General features: G+C 38.9%; 1 protein-coding gene across 1 annotated transcript in view; it reads right to left on the bottom strand.

Moving 5' to 3' along the window:
- Positions 1 to 1,209: 1,209 nt before the first annotated feature.
- Positions 1,210 to 18,855, bottom strand: part of emc2 (ER membrane protein complex subunit 2) — a 36,771-nt gene continuing 19,125 nt past the window's right edge. Inside the window, exons 5-9 of the mRNA XM_039736589.1 lie at positions 12,609 to 12,666; positions 6,121 to 6,206; positions 5,922 to 5,981; positions 1,450 to 1,531; positions 1,210 to 1,332 (exon numbers count right to left, since the gene is read on the bottom strand). Of these exons, the coding sequence (XP_039592523.1) occupies positions 1,210 to 1,332; positions 1,450 to 1,531; positions 5,922 to 5,981; positions 6,121 to 6,206; positions 12,609 to 12,666 (409 nt within the window). The remainder of the gene's footprint in view (positions 1,333 to 1,449; positions 1,532 to 5,921; positions 5,982 to 6,120; positions 6,207 to 12,608; positions 12,667 to 18,855) is intronic.

The following is an 18,855-nucleotide window of genomic DNA, read 5'->3' as shown; positions in this document are numbered from 1 at the left end:
TTTCCCCCTTGCCCCCTGCCCGTAATAAGAGTCACTATCTACCAAGTACCCTACCTCAGCTGGTACTATATAAGGACTCCATATTACATCTGCTGCTAACTGTCTGTCTTTTTGTACATCACATAAGCTACTCTATAACGCACCTTCTCATCTTTTTTTTTTTACTGTAATTGGCTTTTGCACTAATGACTATTGCACATTGTACACAGGTCTACTTTACAAGTTCTAATGTTATTTACCTTAGGTGTTATACTTTTTATATTTTATTGTACTACGAAGTTGAGAGAGAAACAGTATTTTGATTCTCTTGTATGTTCTGCACATATAGTGAATTGACAATAAAAGGCTATTTGATTTGATTTGAAATCTGGAAAACATTTTGACAAACCAGATGAAATCTGACGCTCAATGGAATATGTAATTGGGCAGCACACCTCATTGGAAGTGATGGATGCTAATAAAGATGGACACTTTTTTATATTTAAGAAGCCAATGATTTCTCTTCCCCAAACCCCCGATATCGCCTGCGGCACTTTTGCACCGGGGTATTAATCAAGACAGCTGTAAAGATTCATACTCGATTTTTCAAAAGCATGTGGCCTGCTCCAAGTTTAATTCAGCCATAAAAGTGGATTAGGCATCTTTGGTATAAATATGGATGGCTGGCCGACTGCTGCTTCACATGTTTTTATATGGCCTTTAAAGAATTCACACTTAAGTATGCTCTTCATTTACACAGGAAAAATAAACATCACAAATTATTGTCAATCAAATTTCAATTTTCTAATTGTGTTTCCTGTAATTGAGTCGTGCAATAAACTATAAACGTGCATTTGGTGGCATGCAGTATTTCGGCACTCACTCAGTGTGGCTTTGTGTGTCATGTGACCTTGTTCATGTGCAACCATAGTGCTGTTTTTGTCACTTGGGTCAATCTAAACCATAAAATGATTTGACTGCATAGTGTGAGGGCCTAGAGGAAGAAGGTCAACATCCCTACTTTAGGCACACACACTATGCAGCTATGATGAAGAGGATGGAAAAAAACAAAAAAACACATGGCCTACAGCTGGAGTCTGAGTGCTTAAGTGAAAGGGGGGCAAACAGGGTCAACAAGCTCAAACCAGAGAGAGCATTCAGAGAGCTGGCACCAACAGACAGACGGGGCAAGTACAACCGAAGTATGCAATGATGCAGCTTTCACATTCTTTAGTGTATTACCATGTAAAGCCCAAACAAAGCTCTCATATTCCTGTTGTTCAGCTTCAAAGCCTGAGCAAAATATTTTCTTGACAGTTCTAAATTTTCAGTTCCACCTTGAGTATATTTAACCTGACAAAAAAGAAAGAATATAATTATTAGTGGTGCATAAAATGGAGGAGGAAAACAAATGAAAAAAGGGCATAAAAACAGAAAACAAATCATTTTTTAAAAGTATGTAATGGATACCTCTGCATACTGCTCACAAAATAAGTGATTGTGCGGATTGGTCATCATGAGCTCCTCTAAACAAAATGCTGCTTTGGCATAACTGCAAAAAAAAGAAAACTTTAGCATTAAAACAAAGCATCATAACTTGCATGATCTCTTCACGCTGATTTATGTCAGTTAAGCAATAAGGCAGATATCTTCTACAAAGAGTCTTAAGTGCAAAAAAGTAAATCTGAAACAATTCAGTTTAAAGTGATCCAGAAATCAACTACTATCAATCCACTGGTTTTTCCTACATTGTTTCAAAACTATCACTACATCATAAGGGCATCCACTGCCAAGCTTTGCAACCAATAAAATCATTAAAATGTTACAGGAAAAATGATAGCTTGCTCTGTTACGAGTTTTCAAATTAAACAATGGTATGCTGTAAGACATTCAAATAACTGCTTCCTTCACTCAGTACCCTCTGATGCCAGTCGCAAGGACCCTCCTTCAAATTCAAAGGACAGTTTAACGTAATCCGACATCCAACTCCATGCCATGAGTCGGTTTACCCGCTTTGTCTTCCTGAATAGTTTATTTAGTTGGTCACGTTGATGATGTGTGCCAGCAAGTCCAATCTATCTGAGGAGTGTTTCATTCTCTCTGTGGTTACCATTTTAGAAGGTAGACAAATTCATGAGAGAATAATTATTCTTTTTTTTTTTTAAATGCATTTTTAAAGAGTCAAGTCTTTCTGAGACTAACAAATAAAATGCAACAATCTGATAGAAACAACAAAAAAGCAAGCACCCTGCGCCACTTGAACTTCACGTGTTCAGGGTTAGAACAGGAGACAATCCACTCAAAACCACAAAATGGATCATTTTTGAAACTCTGTACTTGTCTTTCCTGCTGTCTCAAAGGAAAACGGAGGAGAAAATGATACAATCTACGCAGGAAAAGCAAAGTTAACCACACAGAAAAAAATGACATGCCTTAAGATAGAAGGTGGAATTAATGCTCTGATATTAGAGTAGCCGGGCTAAGCTCTGAGCTAATCCTCTCACACTGGGATTTCCTCCAGCCACTACAGCAATAAAACCACCAACAAAAACATTAAACATCTAATAATCAGCTTCTTACGATGGTCAACATTCCTACTGCTTCTGCTTTTCTACCTGGGTGACAGACTGTTCACTGTCCAAGGCCTCAACTCCTAATTCTTAGCTTTACACAATAATAGAGGATAAAAAGTGACACAAACAAAATGATTTTCCTGCCATGCTTGTTTGAAAGACAATTCCCCTAGCAACTGAGTTATCAGCAGGAATATGGGAAGTTCCTACTTATCCGAGAAGTGTGAGGGCTTTACAATCCAATCCTATTAAACTTTGATTCCTTGAAACAAACAAGGACAATGCTCAATATGGCTCTAGCAGAGCATGACATTTCATGGCCCATTGTGATTTTTTTAAGAACTTGCTTAGATCAAGCTGTGTAGTAATGCAGTGGAGATCATGAAAACAACAGAGAGGGACTTAAGTGATTTATAAAGGAGGAGTCCATCGCCATAGATGTGCGTTAAAAACGTTCTTTTTGCCCTGAATCCGAGCTACTCAAGTGTTCGCCCTTAAACAGGGTATCGGTGCATCAGCGTTTCTAATACTAATGGAGTCAGATTTGTTTTAAAAACACATTACCACACATTGTCCGAGGATGAATCGCCTAACTGTAATTATTAACGTGCAGTAAAAAGGTAACGTCACACAACAGCAAGGACAAAGCGGGACACATCTTTTGCCAAAATCTAAACTTACGCTGATCAAAGATGTTTTACACATGCGATTCCCCCTGGAGTGGCCAAAGCATTTTTAAAATTAAACTGTTTTTAACGTATTTGCTTCAACTGGAGAAAGTTACAGTAAACACCACCAAAGTCTAAACTTCAGGCATAACATACATGCCAGAAAGGTCACACAGACAATGAGGGGGATGCATTTCAGTTTCTGTCTAAATAAGCCTTCAAATGTATTTGATTTTCCAATTTAGCTCAAAGCAGGATGCAGTCAGACAAAGATATATGCATAGAACATGACATTTTTATAAAAAAAATAAAAAAAACTTTTATTGTTTGTGCTGAATTTATGATAACTGCTAGCTTAGAGAAGAGCAGAAAATCTAATAATCTGTGAACTCAAAGTTAACACTTCTTCAGTTGTATTTTCCATTGCAATTTATAAACTTAAACTACACAAAAGAGATCAGACTTGGCCAAATCTAATAAGGTAGAACTCTGTGTTTGAAATTAAATGTTCACAAGCCGTACTCATTTGCTTTTGTGTTTTTCATGCGATGATAAACTAGACCTGCTCTCAACCTGATGAAATGGTGGGGATGTAAACGGGATGATAAATGGAGAGCAATATTTTGTTTTCTTTTTCAAAAATGTGGCTTAGTGGAATATTATTGAGATAAATGAGAGACAGCTTCATGTTGAACAGAAATATACTTTCAGACCGACTGTATCAAGGAGAACTATGGAGAAACAACAAATTCCCTTTAACTGAATTTAGTGAGTTTATTCACTTAATGATATATTAGTTCAATGGAGCTAAAAAAAACACCAGTCTGCTGATTACTGTTTATACTCCACATCTGACTTGTCTCATTTCAGTGTCCAACATCAGATGGCTCATATTCATGGATTCCACTTGCCCACCATTGCAATGGCACCAAGGTTGTCACTGACTGCACTAACACTAGTAGGGAGGCAGACCAAGTTTGAATGCAGAAAATGAGTCTCTTCCAACGTGTTGCACTTTCCGGTTTTGCATGCTTGATGCACGTTGTCAACCACATAAACACATTCTGATGTTCAGTAGTGCCATGAAAATTCTTACCAACATCCTTGAATGCGTTCCATGTGATTTCCTCTGAGCCCCCTAGCAAATTTTCTAACTACTTGCCAGTGATGATGTGTCTGGTTTGTGGAACAACAAAAATGCCTTCTTTAATCTTAGCATCAGTTATTCATGGAAACATTAGCCTCAAAAATTGAAATCCTTCACCTTCCTTGTCCATCAAAATGTTTTCATCAGCTCAACAATTTTAAGGACAGGACAGGCAAAAACCTCTTTGTTGGGTAGACAAGCAGTTTGTGTGCCACACAGTTCTACCCTGCTAATGGAATCAGGCAGGTTTTTTTCATGTAACGAGACTCTTCAGCATGGCTGTCCCGTTTTCAATGAAACAACAGGACTTGGGACATCTGAGCTGCAGTGACATTCATTTAAGACCACCACAGATGATTTGCTTCTAGTTTCTCTACTGTACATGTATACATAAAATATGGGACAAAATCACAATAGATGAGAGCAATAAAAAAAGGAATGTCACAGGAAAATTTAAAGGCAATTTTTGTGATCAGAAGGTCAAAATCCATAAGATACACCCAAAGTGTTCAGGAAGCAAAATCTTTTGGGTCCAGTGTGGTAATCTAAAATTCCTAAGGACAGTGCAAAGTAATCATTCAAAGGTAGAGTTAGTGGGAACACAAGAAGCTCTCAAAGTAACACTGTTAGCTGATGGTTGGATAATGACCGACTGACAGACTGACTGGATTGGTACTGAAATTTTTAGTTTTGTTATTATACCAGATTTTAGGCTTTAGTACCAAAACGAAAAAGAAGGTAAGTCTCCCCACCCCAGTCTCACGCCATCGCACCTCCCTGCTATGCTTCACTCCGTAAATCATTAAAGGGGGGAGAGAGTTGCTGGTCCCCTTTGGACACTCCAGCGTGTTTATGGTTGAAGATTGGAGTGCAGGTTTGTTAGCAATCTCGTTAAGATGAGGTACATAAACAGTACCTGTTACTTCTGATACCAAACTTAACAACATGCTGGTACCACACCATTTTAAAAATATACCGTGCAACCCCACTTCAAGGTATCAAAACTGGCCCTAAATGTTCCTAAGAAAAGGTTTCATGTATATTACGTGTAACAAATTAAAGGGTGTATATATTTTGTGAACATTTTCGACGTTCACAGCTGTTGTTAATTTTACATTGAATGTGCAACTCAGGTTTTTTGATTTTTCTTTTATTAATTGAGAGGGGAGATTCAAAATGCACTATGGGTTTTATTTGCTGTTTTTCTTTTGCAGTTCTCAAACATTTCTGAGCAGTGGAAGAAATCCTCAAATCAAAGGCAAATATCTACTGGGTGATCCTCTGTCCATGTTCAGTGTCAGCTCTTCAGATCATATTTACTTTGGTCAAGCTAGGGCTGAGGTTGACTCTGCTAGTAATAAATCAGGATTATGGAGTTTAGCTGTGCTTTCAGTAAGAGTAATAAGAATATGGAGAGTGCCGTGTTCCAGATTTTTCTTCTTACGGACATAAAACCAAATCATAATTCAAAAAAAGAAGCATTTATCTGGTGAAAAACAAAGATACTTCTATTTGAACTTGAGTCATGAAAGGAGAAAATATATTTTTATATACTCATGTTCGTTGATGTAAAGCTCTGCTAATTCATGCCATGCTTCCTGGTCCCCAACAAATCTGCAAAACAGAAAAGGGACAAATCTTTAGAAATGACCAGCACAAGAAGAAAAGCACTATAAACAAAATGTAAATTCCATTTTAATTAAAAGTGATTTATCAGAGGCATGTGGCTCAATCCTCTTGCAAAAACACTCACTGTTCCAGATATTCATTCAGCTCTCGGATGGCCTCTGTGCTTTTCCCTTGGGCTTTAAGAATGGCAATCTTACGCTTCCTTGCAGCCTGTGGATTGACATTAATAGAGGATTAAGGTCTCAATTCCTCAAGTGTTTGTTAAAAAAAGGGTAATTTGACTGTGCAAATTATTATCTCACTGCCAGAGGAATTCCACTGCTAAGTGACTGCATGACTAGAAGTTTATAAACATTCCCAACGAAATCTCACAGGGAGACGTAAAAACTTCACAGTCTTATTATGCAAAGTTTGGACTTAAACTAAAACGGGGCCAGTGCCGTTTCATTCAGACAAATGACAGCCCAAGTTCTAATGAAAGTCTATGACATTCACGGTCATTCTTTAAGTCTGCCATTCAAAAGATCTACACCTCGGTGACACTGCACAAAGGTTGGGTTATGCAACTGTTCACTGCGATGGGTTTTTACTTTACATTTCATTTTACAATAGAAAACTTACAAATAAAACATAGACACCTAAGTTAGAATTTCTTACTTGGGGCTGTGTACCACATTTGAGGAAAAACTACGAGACCGTAGCCCAGAGTCAATAGGACAGTTTCAAAGACAACAGAAACAAAAAGTATCGCTGATGCACAGCCTTTGAAGCATGAGCAAACTAAAACAGCAATTAAGGCAGGCTGGCAAAATCCAAATACGGCTCAAGTGAATCGCTAGGAGTGGGCCATACGTTACAACCACTCGCCAGCACCACACGGGGCTAAAGCGGCCAAATACAACGCCACAGACTAATGACTATTGAAGAGACTCATCACAAATAAACTATTTCAGAGGATACAAAATAGGTCAAATTCTAATAACCCAGGCATTAAAATCTAAAATGATTCTGCATACAAATTAATAAGCTAGCATTTAATTATATTACAATGCATACAGTGTATGCTCCTCAATTTGAACAAAAATTACTATAATCAAGAAACATCACCATTTTCATATTGAACTTTTAAAATATTCTTACAACCCTGAGCTAGATTAAGTGCGTCGGGAAATGGATGTTCAAAAAACTGGAAGAGTAAATTACTGGTGGAGTCCAACAAACATTCATAACCCAATTTTGTACGTCAGCTGGAACTTGCACAGTTCATAGGAACACACAATGCTTTATTACTTATTTTGATGAGAAATAATTTATTACCATATATACTCACGTATAAGTCGGGTCTTGAAACCCGAAAAAAAATCGATCATAAAAATCAGACCCCGACGTACACGCCCGTTCAAAAATGAAACACTTAAAATTTTGTTTTTTTTTTTTTTTTTTTTACATCTTCTTGCTTCCTCCAATCTTGCACCAGTTTCTCAGACGCATCAAATTTTGTTGCAGCAATTTTTTTCACTACTCAATTTAAAAACAGCTTCTTACTTTCTGTCGTAGATAAGGAATGCTCTTACGATGAAGGTGTATGAGGATGTGAGATACAAAAAACACAAATCAGTGCAAACATCGCTTCGAAAAAGTTTGGGTATTACTGTGTGCTCACAGTGCATAGAAAAAAAGGCCGTGTGCTCGGTTGGTACTCTCTCAGGTGGCCGTCAGCATATCATAATCTCTTGGACCAATAACGCCAGTTTACTGCATTCGACTAATACAACCGACAATATAAAATACCAGAAATTATCAAGACGGTAAAATCAAGTCCCGACTTATCAGCGAGTATATATGGTAATAAAATATCAGTGAAACAATATTACAATACTTTATAACACAAATAACTTCAACTATTAGCCACAAGCATGTAGTTTATGTTGACCTCTAGCTTAAACATCCTGAAGTTTTTAATATGTTACAGTGCAGTTTAATGAAGCATAATGACGGCACAAAAATGGACCACCAACTTAACATTATGAGACACGTGGGTCACTGATGAGGAGTCACTCAGAGTGCCAGTGATCCCTCCCAATAGCTACACCCTATACTGGGAAGCATATGTAGGATACTGGGAATTGTAAGCAGTCAGTTCTATTGGCCTGCAAGTCGCAAACCCAAGGAACTGCTGCACCAAAGAGCCTCTACACCCGGCCACTAGTCATGGAATGGGGGGGACTGCTACAAGTACTGGGGGGTCCATATCAATAACAGGCTGGACTGGTCCATTAACACCAAACTGGAACTTCATACAAAATGCAGAGGTGACTCTTGGTTGGTAGGAGTTTAGTGCTCCTTTAATGCTAATGATTTATAGAATTTACATCACCTGCAAGTACAGAGAAAGACAGAGTGGGCAAACACACACACCTTGACACAATATCTACAGAAAAAAGGTGCTTTTCTTAAAAAAGTACATTTCACACAAGTTTTCAGGTCAACAGAAAGACATACATCTACTAAAAACACCCACTATTACAAATACTGCCATTTTCTTGCAGCATATCTTTAGGCCCGTCAGAATTTCAGATTGCGTTCATAAGAGATGTGAGGATACTGTGCACCTGCAGACGCAACACTCAAAGTCGTCTACAAATCTTCTCAGGCTGCAGCAGTTGCAGATTCTGCTCACTTGATAATGAAAGTCGCCAGAGGAAAAGAAAACAGAGCTCAAGTAATTTGTAGACTGATAAAGATAAAAATCACACTGAGAGACACAATTTAACAAGCGAGTAACAGTTGACATGGCATCTTCAGCAATTTAAAGTCTACAAACGCAGCTATCGACTGATCACGCTCTGGCTGATTATTTACTCTTCTTATGAACTAGCTGTGTAAGCCCGGGCTCATAAAACTACTGAAATCATCAGGGAGAAAAAAATGAAATGCAGAGTCGGCTGTTTCGTTTTGCGGACATGCTCGTCCCCCTTGTCTACCAACGGCTAAGCAAGTCTCACTCTCTCGTGGCAGTTTCGCTTTGCCGACGGAGTCACTTTCTTTCAGCTTCGTGCTGTAGCCTCGTCCTCCTTTCTTCATTTGACTCGTTAACTTGGGGCCGCCTTGCTGGCTCTTTGAGTTTCACACTGTAGCCTCGCACTTCGGGGTCGAACACACAGACGCACACACTTCCACGCGTAGACGTTTATATATAAAGTAAGTTAGGTTTCATGTACTTGGTCTAAATATAATGTATTTTTTAACTGTTAATCATTCTTTACAAGAAACATGAACTCTTACACAACACTTTAAATCTAATCCGCCTCAGTTTGTGGTAATTTACGCACTCACATAAAACTTTGGCTATATTTCATCCCTGCAGTCAATAATCTACATTAGATTTTATATTCCAAATACAATAAACCAGAATCTGGCTGTTTGTTCAAATGATCCAAACTTCCAATATTTTATTATTTGGAAGTTCTATTGCCTGCACAAGTTGCTTTAGATTTTGTTTTTCTGCTGCTAAATTCAGCAAATACATAAACATGTATAATGTAACTTCTACGGTTAAATTAAAAAAAAAACAAAAAAACTTGTATGAAAAGCTTAAAGCAGAATAACTGAATGTGTACTCTTATTAATTTACTAAAGAGGGAGAGAAAATGATCATTGTGTGAAAGAGTTTATTGATTTTGCCAGTGGGCATCGACTTGTTTAAGTCGGCCAGCCAATGCACTATGTAATTCTTAAATGGATTATGAGAACACACGTCCGTACTTCACTCCTAGCAACTGCTAGGCTAGCAAAAAAGTTTAATATATCTAAACAAGTCCATGTGTTAGCATATTAGAAAAACTGATGAATGTCTATGGCAGAGCCAAACCAAACAAAGACAGCTTCTGTTTAAAACCTTTAACAAAATATTTTTCTTCTTAAAGTTGCTTGACCTGATGGAAACAATTAATGGCAGGTATATTCCATATGAAAAGCAGCACATTATTAAATAACTCTGGAAAATGCTAAACATCCAATAATGCAGTAATTTAACCACAAGTGGCAATAACGCAAAGCATAACAGGACAGATGGCAAGAGAATTTACAGAATAAGCTTAAACACAGGAAAAAAAGAAAACAGAAAATGATCTTTTACTTTAGGCGCAGCTAACAGAATCCTTCACACAGTGTCATATTGTCCAGCTGGAAGACTGGCAGGTGAAGAGACCTGTGCAGGGTCACACAAGAGCCTCTTCTACGCAGTTCATACCCGACTATCAGTAACGAGACGCCACAACTGAAGCCTCAGAAAACGCTACCTGGTCAAGGCCCGACACGGCTCACAGTAAACACTTTAAAATCCTCATTTTTGTGCCTGCCGATGTTTCGACATGTGAGGGTTGTGTTTACCAGGTTTGTTGTTCATTTGGATTTATTTTGACAAAGTTCATTTTCGTTCCCCCATGTTCACGCTTCACGTGACTGTAATCATTGTGCAGGTGATGTCACAGAAGTGATGCTATAAATATGGAGGTGATCACACTCTGCATATGTAGGAAATCCACCATGGGATAACGTTGTTGGCTTCTACATAGGTCAAACCCAGTGACAGGACTGCCCTTTGATTCTTGGTTGACCATTTAGTTTAATCGCATGGCTTTGGCCCCTTGTAATTTTTCAGTGTTCAACAGGTCTTGGCCTTCATCAATCGCACTAACAACCGTACTACCGGTTATCATCAGGCACTGCACATATGTCATAACAGCATTGTTCTTAGCAATCGATCTTCTCTGCTCACATGTGAACAAAGCCACAGCAGTAATGGCTCAAGTAAGGAGAATATTACAGCACCTTTATTAGCGAGTCGCCATTTTATTAGATGCCCTCTCTTCACACGAATTCTTCTGTGATCACATTGTGTGGCTACCTGTTTTCTAAAGCTAGTTGGTGCTCAAGAAGAAACAAGTGACCTTAGTAACTCTGAACATGGCATGAATGCTGAGGGCTAGGCATGCCAGCTCATGCACTTCCAAAACGGCTGCTGTTATGGGATTTTCACTTACAACCATTTCAAAGGTTTACTGAGAATAATGCAAAAAACAAAATACTACCAGAGAGAAGCAGTCAGTGAAGAGAGCTTGAGGATTAGTGAGGCTAAAGGAGAATAACGAAACCATACAAACACACCGATGGGCCACAACTGGGCAAATCACATCCAAAAGTCAAAATTGGTGGGCAGAGTGCCATCTCTGAATGAACCACTTATTGGTTAATGGGCTAAAGTACTCAAAATGCATCTTGGATAGAGATGTTGTCAGCAAACAAACAATGTAACAAAGTAAACTCACTTAAATATAATCCAATCAAAAACACAATACACTGACAAATCCAAATACTCTAAGCGCATTAGATTTGAATGATAAAAACTGAACAGCTTCGCATACAGCATAAGATACCACCTAGAAAAAGAAAATGTCATTCCAGAGCTGAACCAAAAATGAAAGTTCACTCGACTATAAGACTGCTCAGTCGTCGTCGGGCTTTATCGCGGCTCAGCAGGGAACAAGTCATAATGGCAGGAAATAGAAAATTAGTGCCAAGATTGAAATGCATTATTCTTTCACAGAACAGTATTACTCAAACGCCAAAATGCAATTAGAACATTAGAAAAATTGCAATGAGAACGGGCCATCCAGCTCAACAGGCCCGTCCATCGTATTCATCTACATGGTCTAAACCAGGGGTCCTCAATCCCAGTCCTGGAGAGCCGCAGTGGCTGCAGGTTTTTGTTCTGACCTGGTTGCTTAATTCGAAAGCAATTCTTGCCAATAAAGCACTAACAAGCTATGAAATTAAATTAACTCTGGTATGTCAGCTCATTCTCATATCCGAGATTTTCTTTCCCTTTCTATCATGCAAATGATTTGAAGGCTAAAATGGACGAGTAATTCTCAGTCCTTCACTTTTTTCTCTTCATTTTTCTTCCAAGTATTTAATTAAACCCAATAGGGCGGGCGGATGGATGGATGGATGGATGGATGGATGGATAGATAGATACTTTATTAATCCCAAGGGGAAATTCATATAATCCAGCAGCAGTATACTGATACAAACAAACAATATTAAATTAATTAAATTAAATACACACAGGTGTAAATGTAAATAAGCTAAATGGAGAAATGCTGCTCTCTCTTGTCATTTGCATGTTATTGATAATAAGGAGCAATTCAAATAGCTGTTTAAGACAAAATTAAGCAATAAGGGCTCAAAATCACTAAAGTGAAGCAGAAGTGTTACTTTAGCAATAAGTGCTTTTTATTAAGCAACTGGGTTGGAGCAAAAACCTGCAGCCACTGCGGCTCTCCAGGACTGTGATTGAGGACCCCTGCTCTAAACTAACATCACCTGAAGGTCCACAGCTGTCCTCCTCACTACCTGGTCACTTATTTTGTGTGTCTGTGGTTCACTGAGGGTATTGCTATACATTTCATAAGAGTTCGATAAAACAAAAAAGGAACGCACCACAATGAAAAGGGCCCATGTTTGAAACTGAAACTCCGGTAAATAAACTGCACATTCAATTAGTTTGTAGACAAAAGGCCAAGAAATATTTTAAGTGTTACTCCTTACTGTGTTGGTGGCGTCATCTTGCAGTATGGCATCATATATTTTGAAGGCATCGTCATATCTACAAATACAAACAAATCACAATTAGACACTTTAATGAAGAACAGACAGGAATGAATGGGAGTTTGGGGTTTATTACATTATCACGTCAGCCTAACTAGCCACTTCATTACTTCAAATCACATCAGGACACTTTCAATGTTGGGATTACTGGATGTGCCACGCTTGAAAAGCTTCACATCCTACTTCTGCTTTTGCATGATAAAACTTTGAAACATTTCCACCTTATTAAAAATAGAAGTTATTTTCCAAAAATACTAATGACTTTTTTTTTTTTTTCTTAAGTTATTCTCTTTGGCAGTTTTTCCTTTAAAGTTGTATTATAATTTAATACTAATTATCTGGCTTTAAATGAATTTAGTTACTCATACAGTGGTGTGAAAAACTATTTGCCCCCTTCCTGATTTCTTATTCTTTTGCATGTTTGTCACACAAAATGTTTCTGATCATCAAACACATTTAACCATTAGTCAAATATAACAGAAGTAAACACAAAATGCAGTTTTTAAATGATGGTTTTTATTATTTAGGGAGAAAAAATCCAAACCTACATGGCCCTGTGTGAAAAAGTAATTGCCCCCTTGTTCAAAAATCACCTAACTGTGGTGTATCACACCTGAGTTCAATTTCCTGATTACTGCCACACCTGTTTCAATCAAGAAGTCACTTCAATAGGAGCTGCCTGACACAGAGAAGTAGACCAAAAGCACCTCAAAAGCTAGACATCATGCCAAGATCCAAAGAAATTCAGGAACAAATGAGAACAGAAGTCATTGAGATCTATCAGTCTGGTAAAGGTTATAAAGCCATTTCTAAAGCCTTGGGACTCCAGCGAACCACAGTGAGAGCCATTATCCACAAATGGCAAAAACATGGAACAGTGGTGAACCTTCTCAGGAGTGGCTGGCCGGCCGACCAAAATTACCCCAAGAGCGCAGAGACGACTCATCCGAGAGGTCACAAAGACCCCAGGACAACGTCTGAAGAACTGCAGGCCTCACTTGCCTCAATTAAGGTCAGTGTTCACGACTCCACCATAAGAAAGAGACTGGGCAAAAACGGCCTGCATGGCAGATTTCCAAGACGCAAACCACTGTTAAGCAAAAGAACATTAGGGCTCGTCTCAATCTTGCTAAGAAACATCTCAATGATTGCCAAGACTTTTGGGAAAATACCTTGTGGACTGATGAGACAAAAGTTGAACTTTTTGGAAGGCAAATGTCCTGTTACATCTGGCGTAAAAGGAACACAGCATTTCAGAAAAAGAACATCATACCAACAGTAAAATATGGTGGTGGTAGTGTGATGGTCTGGGGTTGTTTTGCTGCTTCAGGACCTGGAAGGCTTGCTGTGATAGATGAAACCATGAATTCTACTGTCTACCAAAAAATCCTGAAGGAGAATGTCCAGCCATCTGTTCGTCAACTCAAGCTGAAGCGATCTTGGGTGCTGCAACAGGACAATGACCCAAAACACACCAGCAAATCCACCTCTGAATGGCTGAAGAAAAACAAAATGAAGACTTTGGAGTGGCCTAGTCAAAGTCCTGACCTGAATCCAATTGAGATGCTATGGCATGACCTTAAAAAGGCGCTTCATGCTAGAAAACCCTCAAATAAAGCTGAATTACAACAATTCTGCAAAGATGAGTGGGCCAAAATTCCTCCAGAGCGCTGTAAAAGACTCATTGCAAGTTATCGCAAACGCTTGATTGCAGTTATTGCTGCTAAGGGTGGCCCAACCAGTTATTAGGTTCAAGGGGCAATTACTTTTTCACACAGGGCCATGTAGGTTTGGATTTTTTCTCCCTAAATAATAAAAACCATCATTTAAAACTGCATTTTGTGTTTACTTGTGTTATATTTGACTAATGGTTAAATGTGTTTGATGATCAGAAACATTTTGTGTGACAAACATGCAAAAGAAGAAGAAATCAGGAAAAGGGGGCAAATAGCTTTTCACACCACTGTATATATTTGAATGAACTCTCTTCTATTCCAAAATTAAACACAACTTCTACACTTGTCAAATTCTTTATTAATTGACATTGCTTTTTAGGTTTTTGCACAACATTAGAACTACAAATAGCAGTGGGCGCTCTACCGGTTTACTCAATGAAATTTTTTTAAAGAAAACCATTTAACTGGAAGGCTAAAAATGAGAGAACTTGAGAACACATTAAAACATAAAACACAAAATGAACTGAAAATGTGATTTTGTGTCACTGTATTTGCGTCTTAAAGGTAACGTCTTTGTGTATGGACTTGTACCGTATATGACGTTTGTGTGTGTGTGTGTGTGTGTGTGTGTAGTTAGTGAACCTAGACAGTGTTACCCAGAGTGCTGTCCGGTTCAACCTGATTGGTCAGTCAAGCTCCAAGCAGGCTCTCCTGGGTCGTCTGGCCACTTCGCAGGGGTGGTTGTCCTTCTAAACATTTCTCCCACCAACATAGGGTTTTCTCTGGAGCATGTGTCCATACTGTTCTTATTTAGCTGATTTTGTGTCATCATCTAGCACCCCAAGAAAGAAAAATGATGTGGCAGGAATATGTAAACTTCACTGACAACGTTCATCAGGCAAGGAACAAAACCCAGTGAGCCAGTAGTCTCAACTAATGCGCCATCATGTTATGTCACCACTTTATATGTGTGTGTGTGTGTGTCACTCAAAGTGTTCAAAAGGGAAACTTAACAGTCCTCACCTGAAAGATGTTGATCAAGGCCAAGGAACACATAGCTGCCACAATACAAGACAAAGGAGGAGATCCTGTGCATGGCACTCACACTGCGCTTGGCCGACTTTGTCTTTTCAGATTTAAATACTGGCTGTTTGACTGCTCTTCTACAGTTTACTTTATTTAAAGTTTATTTTGATTATGTTTATATTCACAAGTCAGGCGCTCTCCATTTGATTCCTTGTAGTGACAAAAAGGAAGTGTAGCCTGCACAGAGGAAGAGGAGGAGAAGGATGTGCAATAAGAGCACGATTCAGGATGTGGTGAGCAATCCGACAAGAGCTTGTTTTAATTGAAAGTGACTTCCCGAAACAAACACCAACTAGCATGAGAAGCAACAAATACATCACAGTGAATGGGCAAGGCCACAAAGTGACTTCTGAAAACATCAGCTTTTGTTCTCTCCCCCGCCAGTTGACTCAGGGGGCCAACAAATGCAAATGATAAAGACTCCATTGCAAGATGGAAAGAACTACAGTAGTCATATCCATAATTAATGCAAAATACGCATGATGACTTGATGGATACCAGCTGCAACACTCTGCTTTATGATCACTAGATGGAGCGCTGCTGTGGCCCATCTTTGAGCATGTGCGTTTGAGTAAATGTGGGGAGGGACCATTGGTAATAATTCCCATTTCATTTTAATAAGGACTGCTGTTCATTCCAGGGAGATGTCACTTATCATATTAGGTAACGCCGAGCTTGAGGCAGTTCAATACAGTTAATCCAATTTTAATGCTGCTGGCGGCATAAGCCCTCACCCCATAATGTTGGGTGACCCTGAAGTTGATGCCAGTCCAATGGAGGGCAGGCATCCCGCATTCCTTCAGAAGAGCCAGCTGACAATTAATTTAGAGCCATGGTAATAAATATTAGGAAGAAATGAAAAGAGCAGGCCGTGGAGCCCAAATTTATTAATATTCACAACACACAATTTTGTCATATTTGACAAAGGAGGCTAATAAATATCACTCTAGAGCAACATTTTAAAAATACTTTACTTTATGCAAGATACCATGGAAAGAACCAAAAGTATCCTTCTGAAAGAATGTATTTATTTGCAGAAAGAGATTTAAAATGTTGGCCATCCCTCAGCTCATTCTCGAAACATTATAATGTATTATGATGTTAAGGAGCAACATGGGAGGGACATTACATCATTCCAGGCCTGTGCTGGTCACACGCCCCTTACTCATGGAAAATTCGAGTTATCGGGTCTTTTTTAACTTTTGGAGAGCACAATTTGATTTGAACAATGAATCAGAACAGCCTTCAATAATTAACAAAATAAAATCAAGCAGTAGAGATGAGCCTGTTAAATGACAGCCAAATATCAAAAGCAACAACACTAAACTCATTGGTGCCACAGATGCTACCTGAATGGACCAAAGCCTCAAAAGTGAATTCTATTAGATGACGTTCTTCCGAGGAGTGCCTGGACACATTATGTGACTTTGAGTCTGACTTGTCACTGGACAACGTCAGCTTAAATAACAGAAAAGCACCGGGCATGTCAACTTTAGCAACTGTGTTACGATTCCGCAGCACAGTCACGCCAGCACCTTTTCCTGACGGCCTGACCATGCTGCCTCGTGAAGCTGTACAAAGGGTTAATAATTATTGCGAGTTCAGATACAATCTCGCCCATTTTTTATTATGTTTTTCCATTCAGCTGTAACTCATTAAACACAGATATCAGACACAGAAGCTTCTCTTCTTTATGCGAAGGCCTTCTGCCGTATTTCATGCATTGTACCTCTGGCTGACTATTCACTGGTTGTCACCTCTCGTGCACACACTGCCTGCCACTACGACTGAAGACAAACTAAAACCTGCTTGATTTTGTCGGAGGGACTAGTTGGAGCAAGTGGTAGGGCATGCCACAGTACACGACTGCACCGTCAGCTGCCTCTGACTTACTAAGAGTACGTAAATGAAGGCTACAACTGAAAATCACTGGAAAAGTCACCAAATGTGACAAGGCCTTTAGTCACAGTCACGGTAAAGAGACACTGAACTGTTAGTGCGCTTAGGTAAGAACAAGCGGCTGGCGTGAGACTCGAGACGAATATCACTTCAAAGCTAAACTCATCCTGCTTACAAAGCAAATGGCAAACAAAAGGCAGGTTTACTTCAAACAAGCCTCAAAAAGGAACTCATTAAATTGTCAATTTTTTTATTTTTCACACAATTGTGCCAGTACTTTGCTCTGCTGAAGCCCTCCATTTCTTCTGGGTCAGCCCCACTATGTACAACCAGGCCCCTTGGGTTTAACTGTATGAGATGTCTGACTGTACACTGTATGCTTCATTTTTATTTAGTCACAACTTGCAGCCTTTTATTGATCTCTTTTATTTTCAGGTTACAGCTTGCATGCAGTGAAGTGTTTGTAAAAAAAATAAAATAAAAATAAAAAAAAAAAGCATTTTTCTCCTAAATATTCTATAGGGTACTGCTGCTGTACTGAAGCAGGGTTTAAATAAAGCATGCACTATTTGTAAAGAAAAACACATCTAAAGAGTTTGTATAAATGAAAAGCACGCCAGCGACAGTACTGGAATCTATGCAGTAAAAGTCGCGGTATGAACATTTCCTGCCTGTACGTTTTGTTAGTTACTCAAATCAGATCAAAGCCCTACATCACTCCTCCACATTCTCTTCAATTCAAATCTCAGGCTCTCAGTGGCATTCAGTGCAGGACAATGGTATAGCCTTGGCAAAATGCTGATTTAAACATTTCTTCTGGGATTCTGACATGTGTTTGGACAAGCTGTCATTCGCAATGATTCACTTGTTTATGTAAGGCAACTGGAGCTTCTGGCTAAATGTCCTGGAACTTGACAAACTAGAGGAGATCGTTCAATCCATGAAGCTCATTCAGTCAGCTGTCCCAAAATCTCATCCAGATCTTTCTCAAAGGTTGTCAAGGTTCCTGCTTCAATGCCATGTCTTGGTTGTTTGTTCCCAAATCCCACAACCCTTTGCGTAAAGAAGTGCTTTGTGGCTTTGCTCCTGAACTCACTGCTCTTAATTTCCATGGGCTTACAATGAGTCAGTGCACGCTGAAGAGGACCAAACAGCCATCACCACGTTTAACTTTTAAAAAACTAGGGGGCTCTGCCTCCTGCTCACTTCGCTCACCATCCCGCGGGTGGGCGCTACGCACTATTCACTTCGCAGCTCTGCCGCTCACGTATGGGGAAGTGGATGTTCAATTTAAACACGATTGTTATTTTCATGGGAATTGTTACATATGCATAATAAAACTAGCTATTTTACATTACAGCGAGTAATTAACCATAGTAAGAAAGAGTAAAAATTAATAAACTGAAAGAAAACGATGTTTCATGTCGTGTTAGAAGTATTCATTGCGTTATACGATTGTTCCGTTTGGCTTTGAAATTAACAAATACTTTTTAAACTTATAATTTTACTATAAAACTTCAGAATTT

Source organism: Polypterus senegalus, chromosome 15 (assembly GCF_016835505.1).
Source record: "Polypterus senegalus isolate Bchr_013 chromosome 15, ASM1683550v1, whole genome shotgun sequence".
Taxonomy (NCBI): domain Eukaryota; kingdom Metazoa; phylum Chordata; class Cladistia; order Polypteriformes; family Polypteridae; genus Polypterus; species Polypterus senegalus.
The sequence above is the reverse complement of the archived record's forward strand: the minus strand, read 5'-3'. Positions and strand labels throughout refer to the sequence as shown.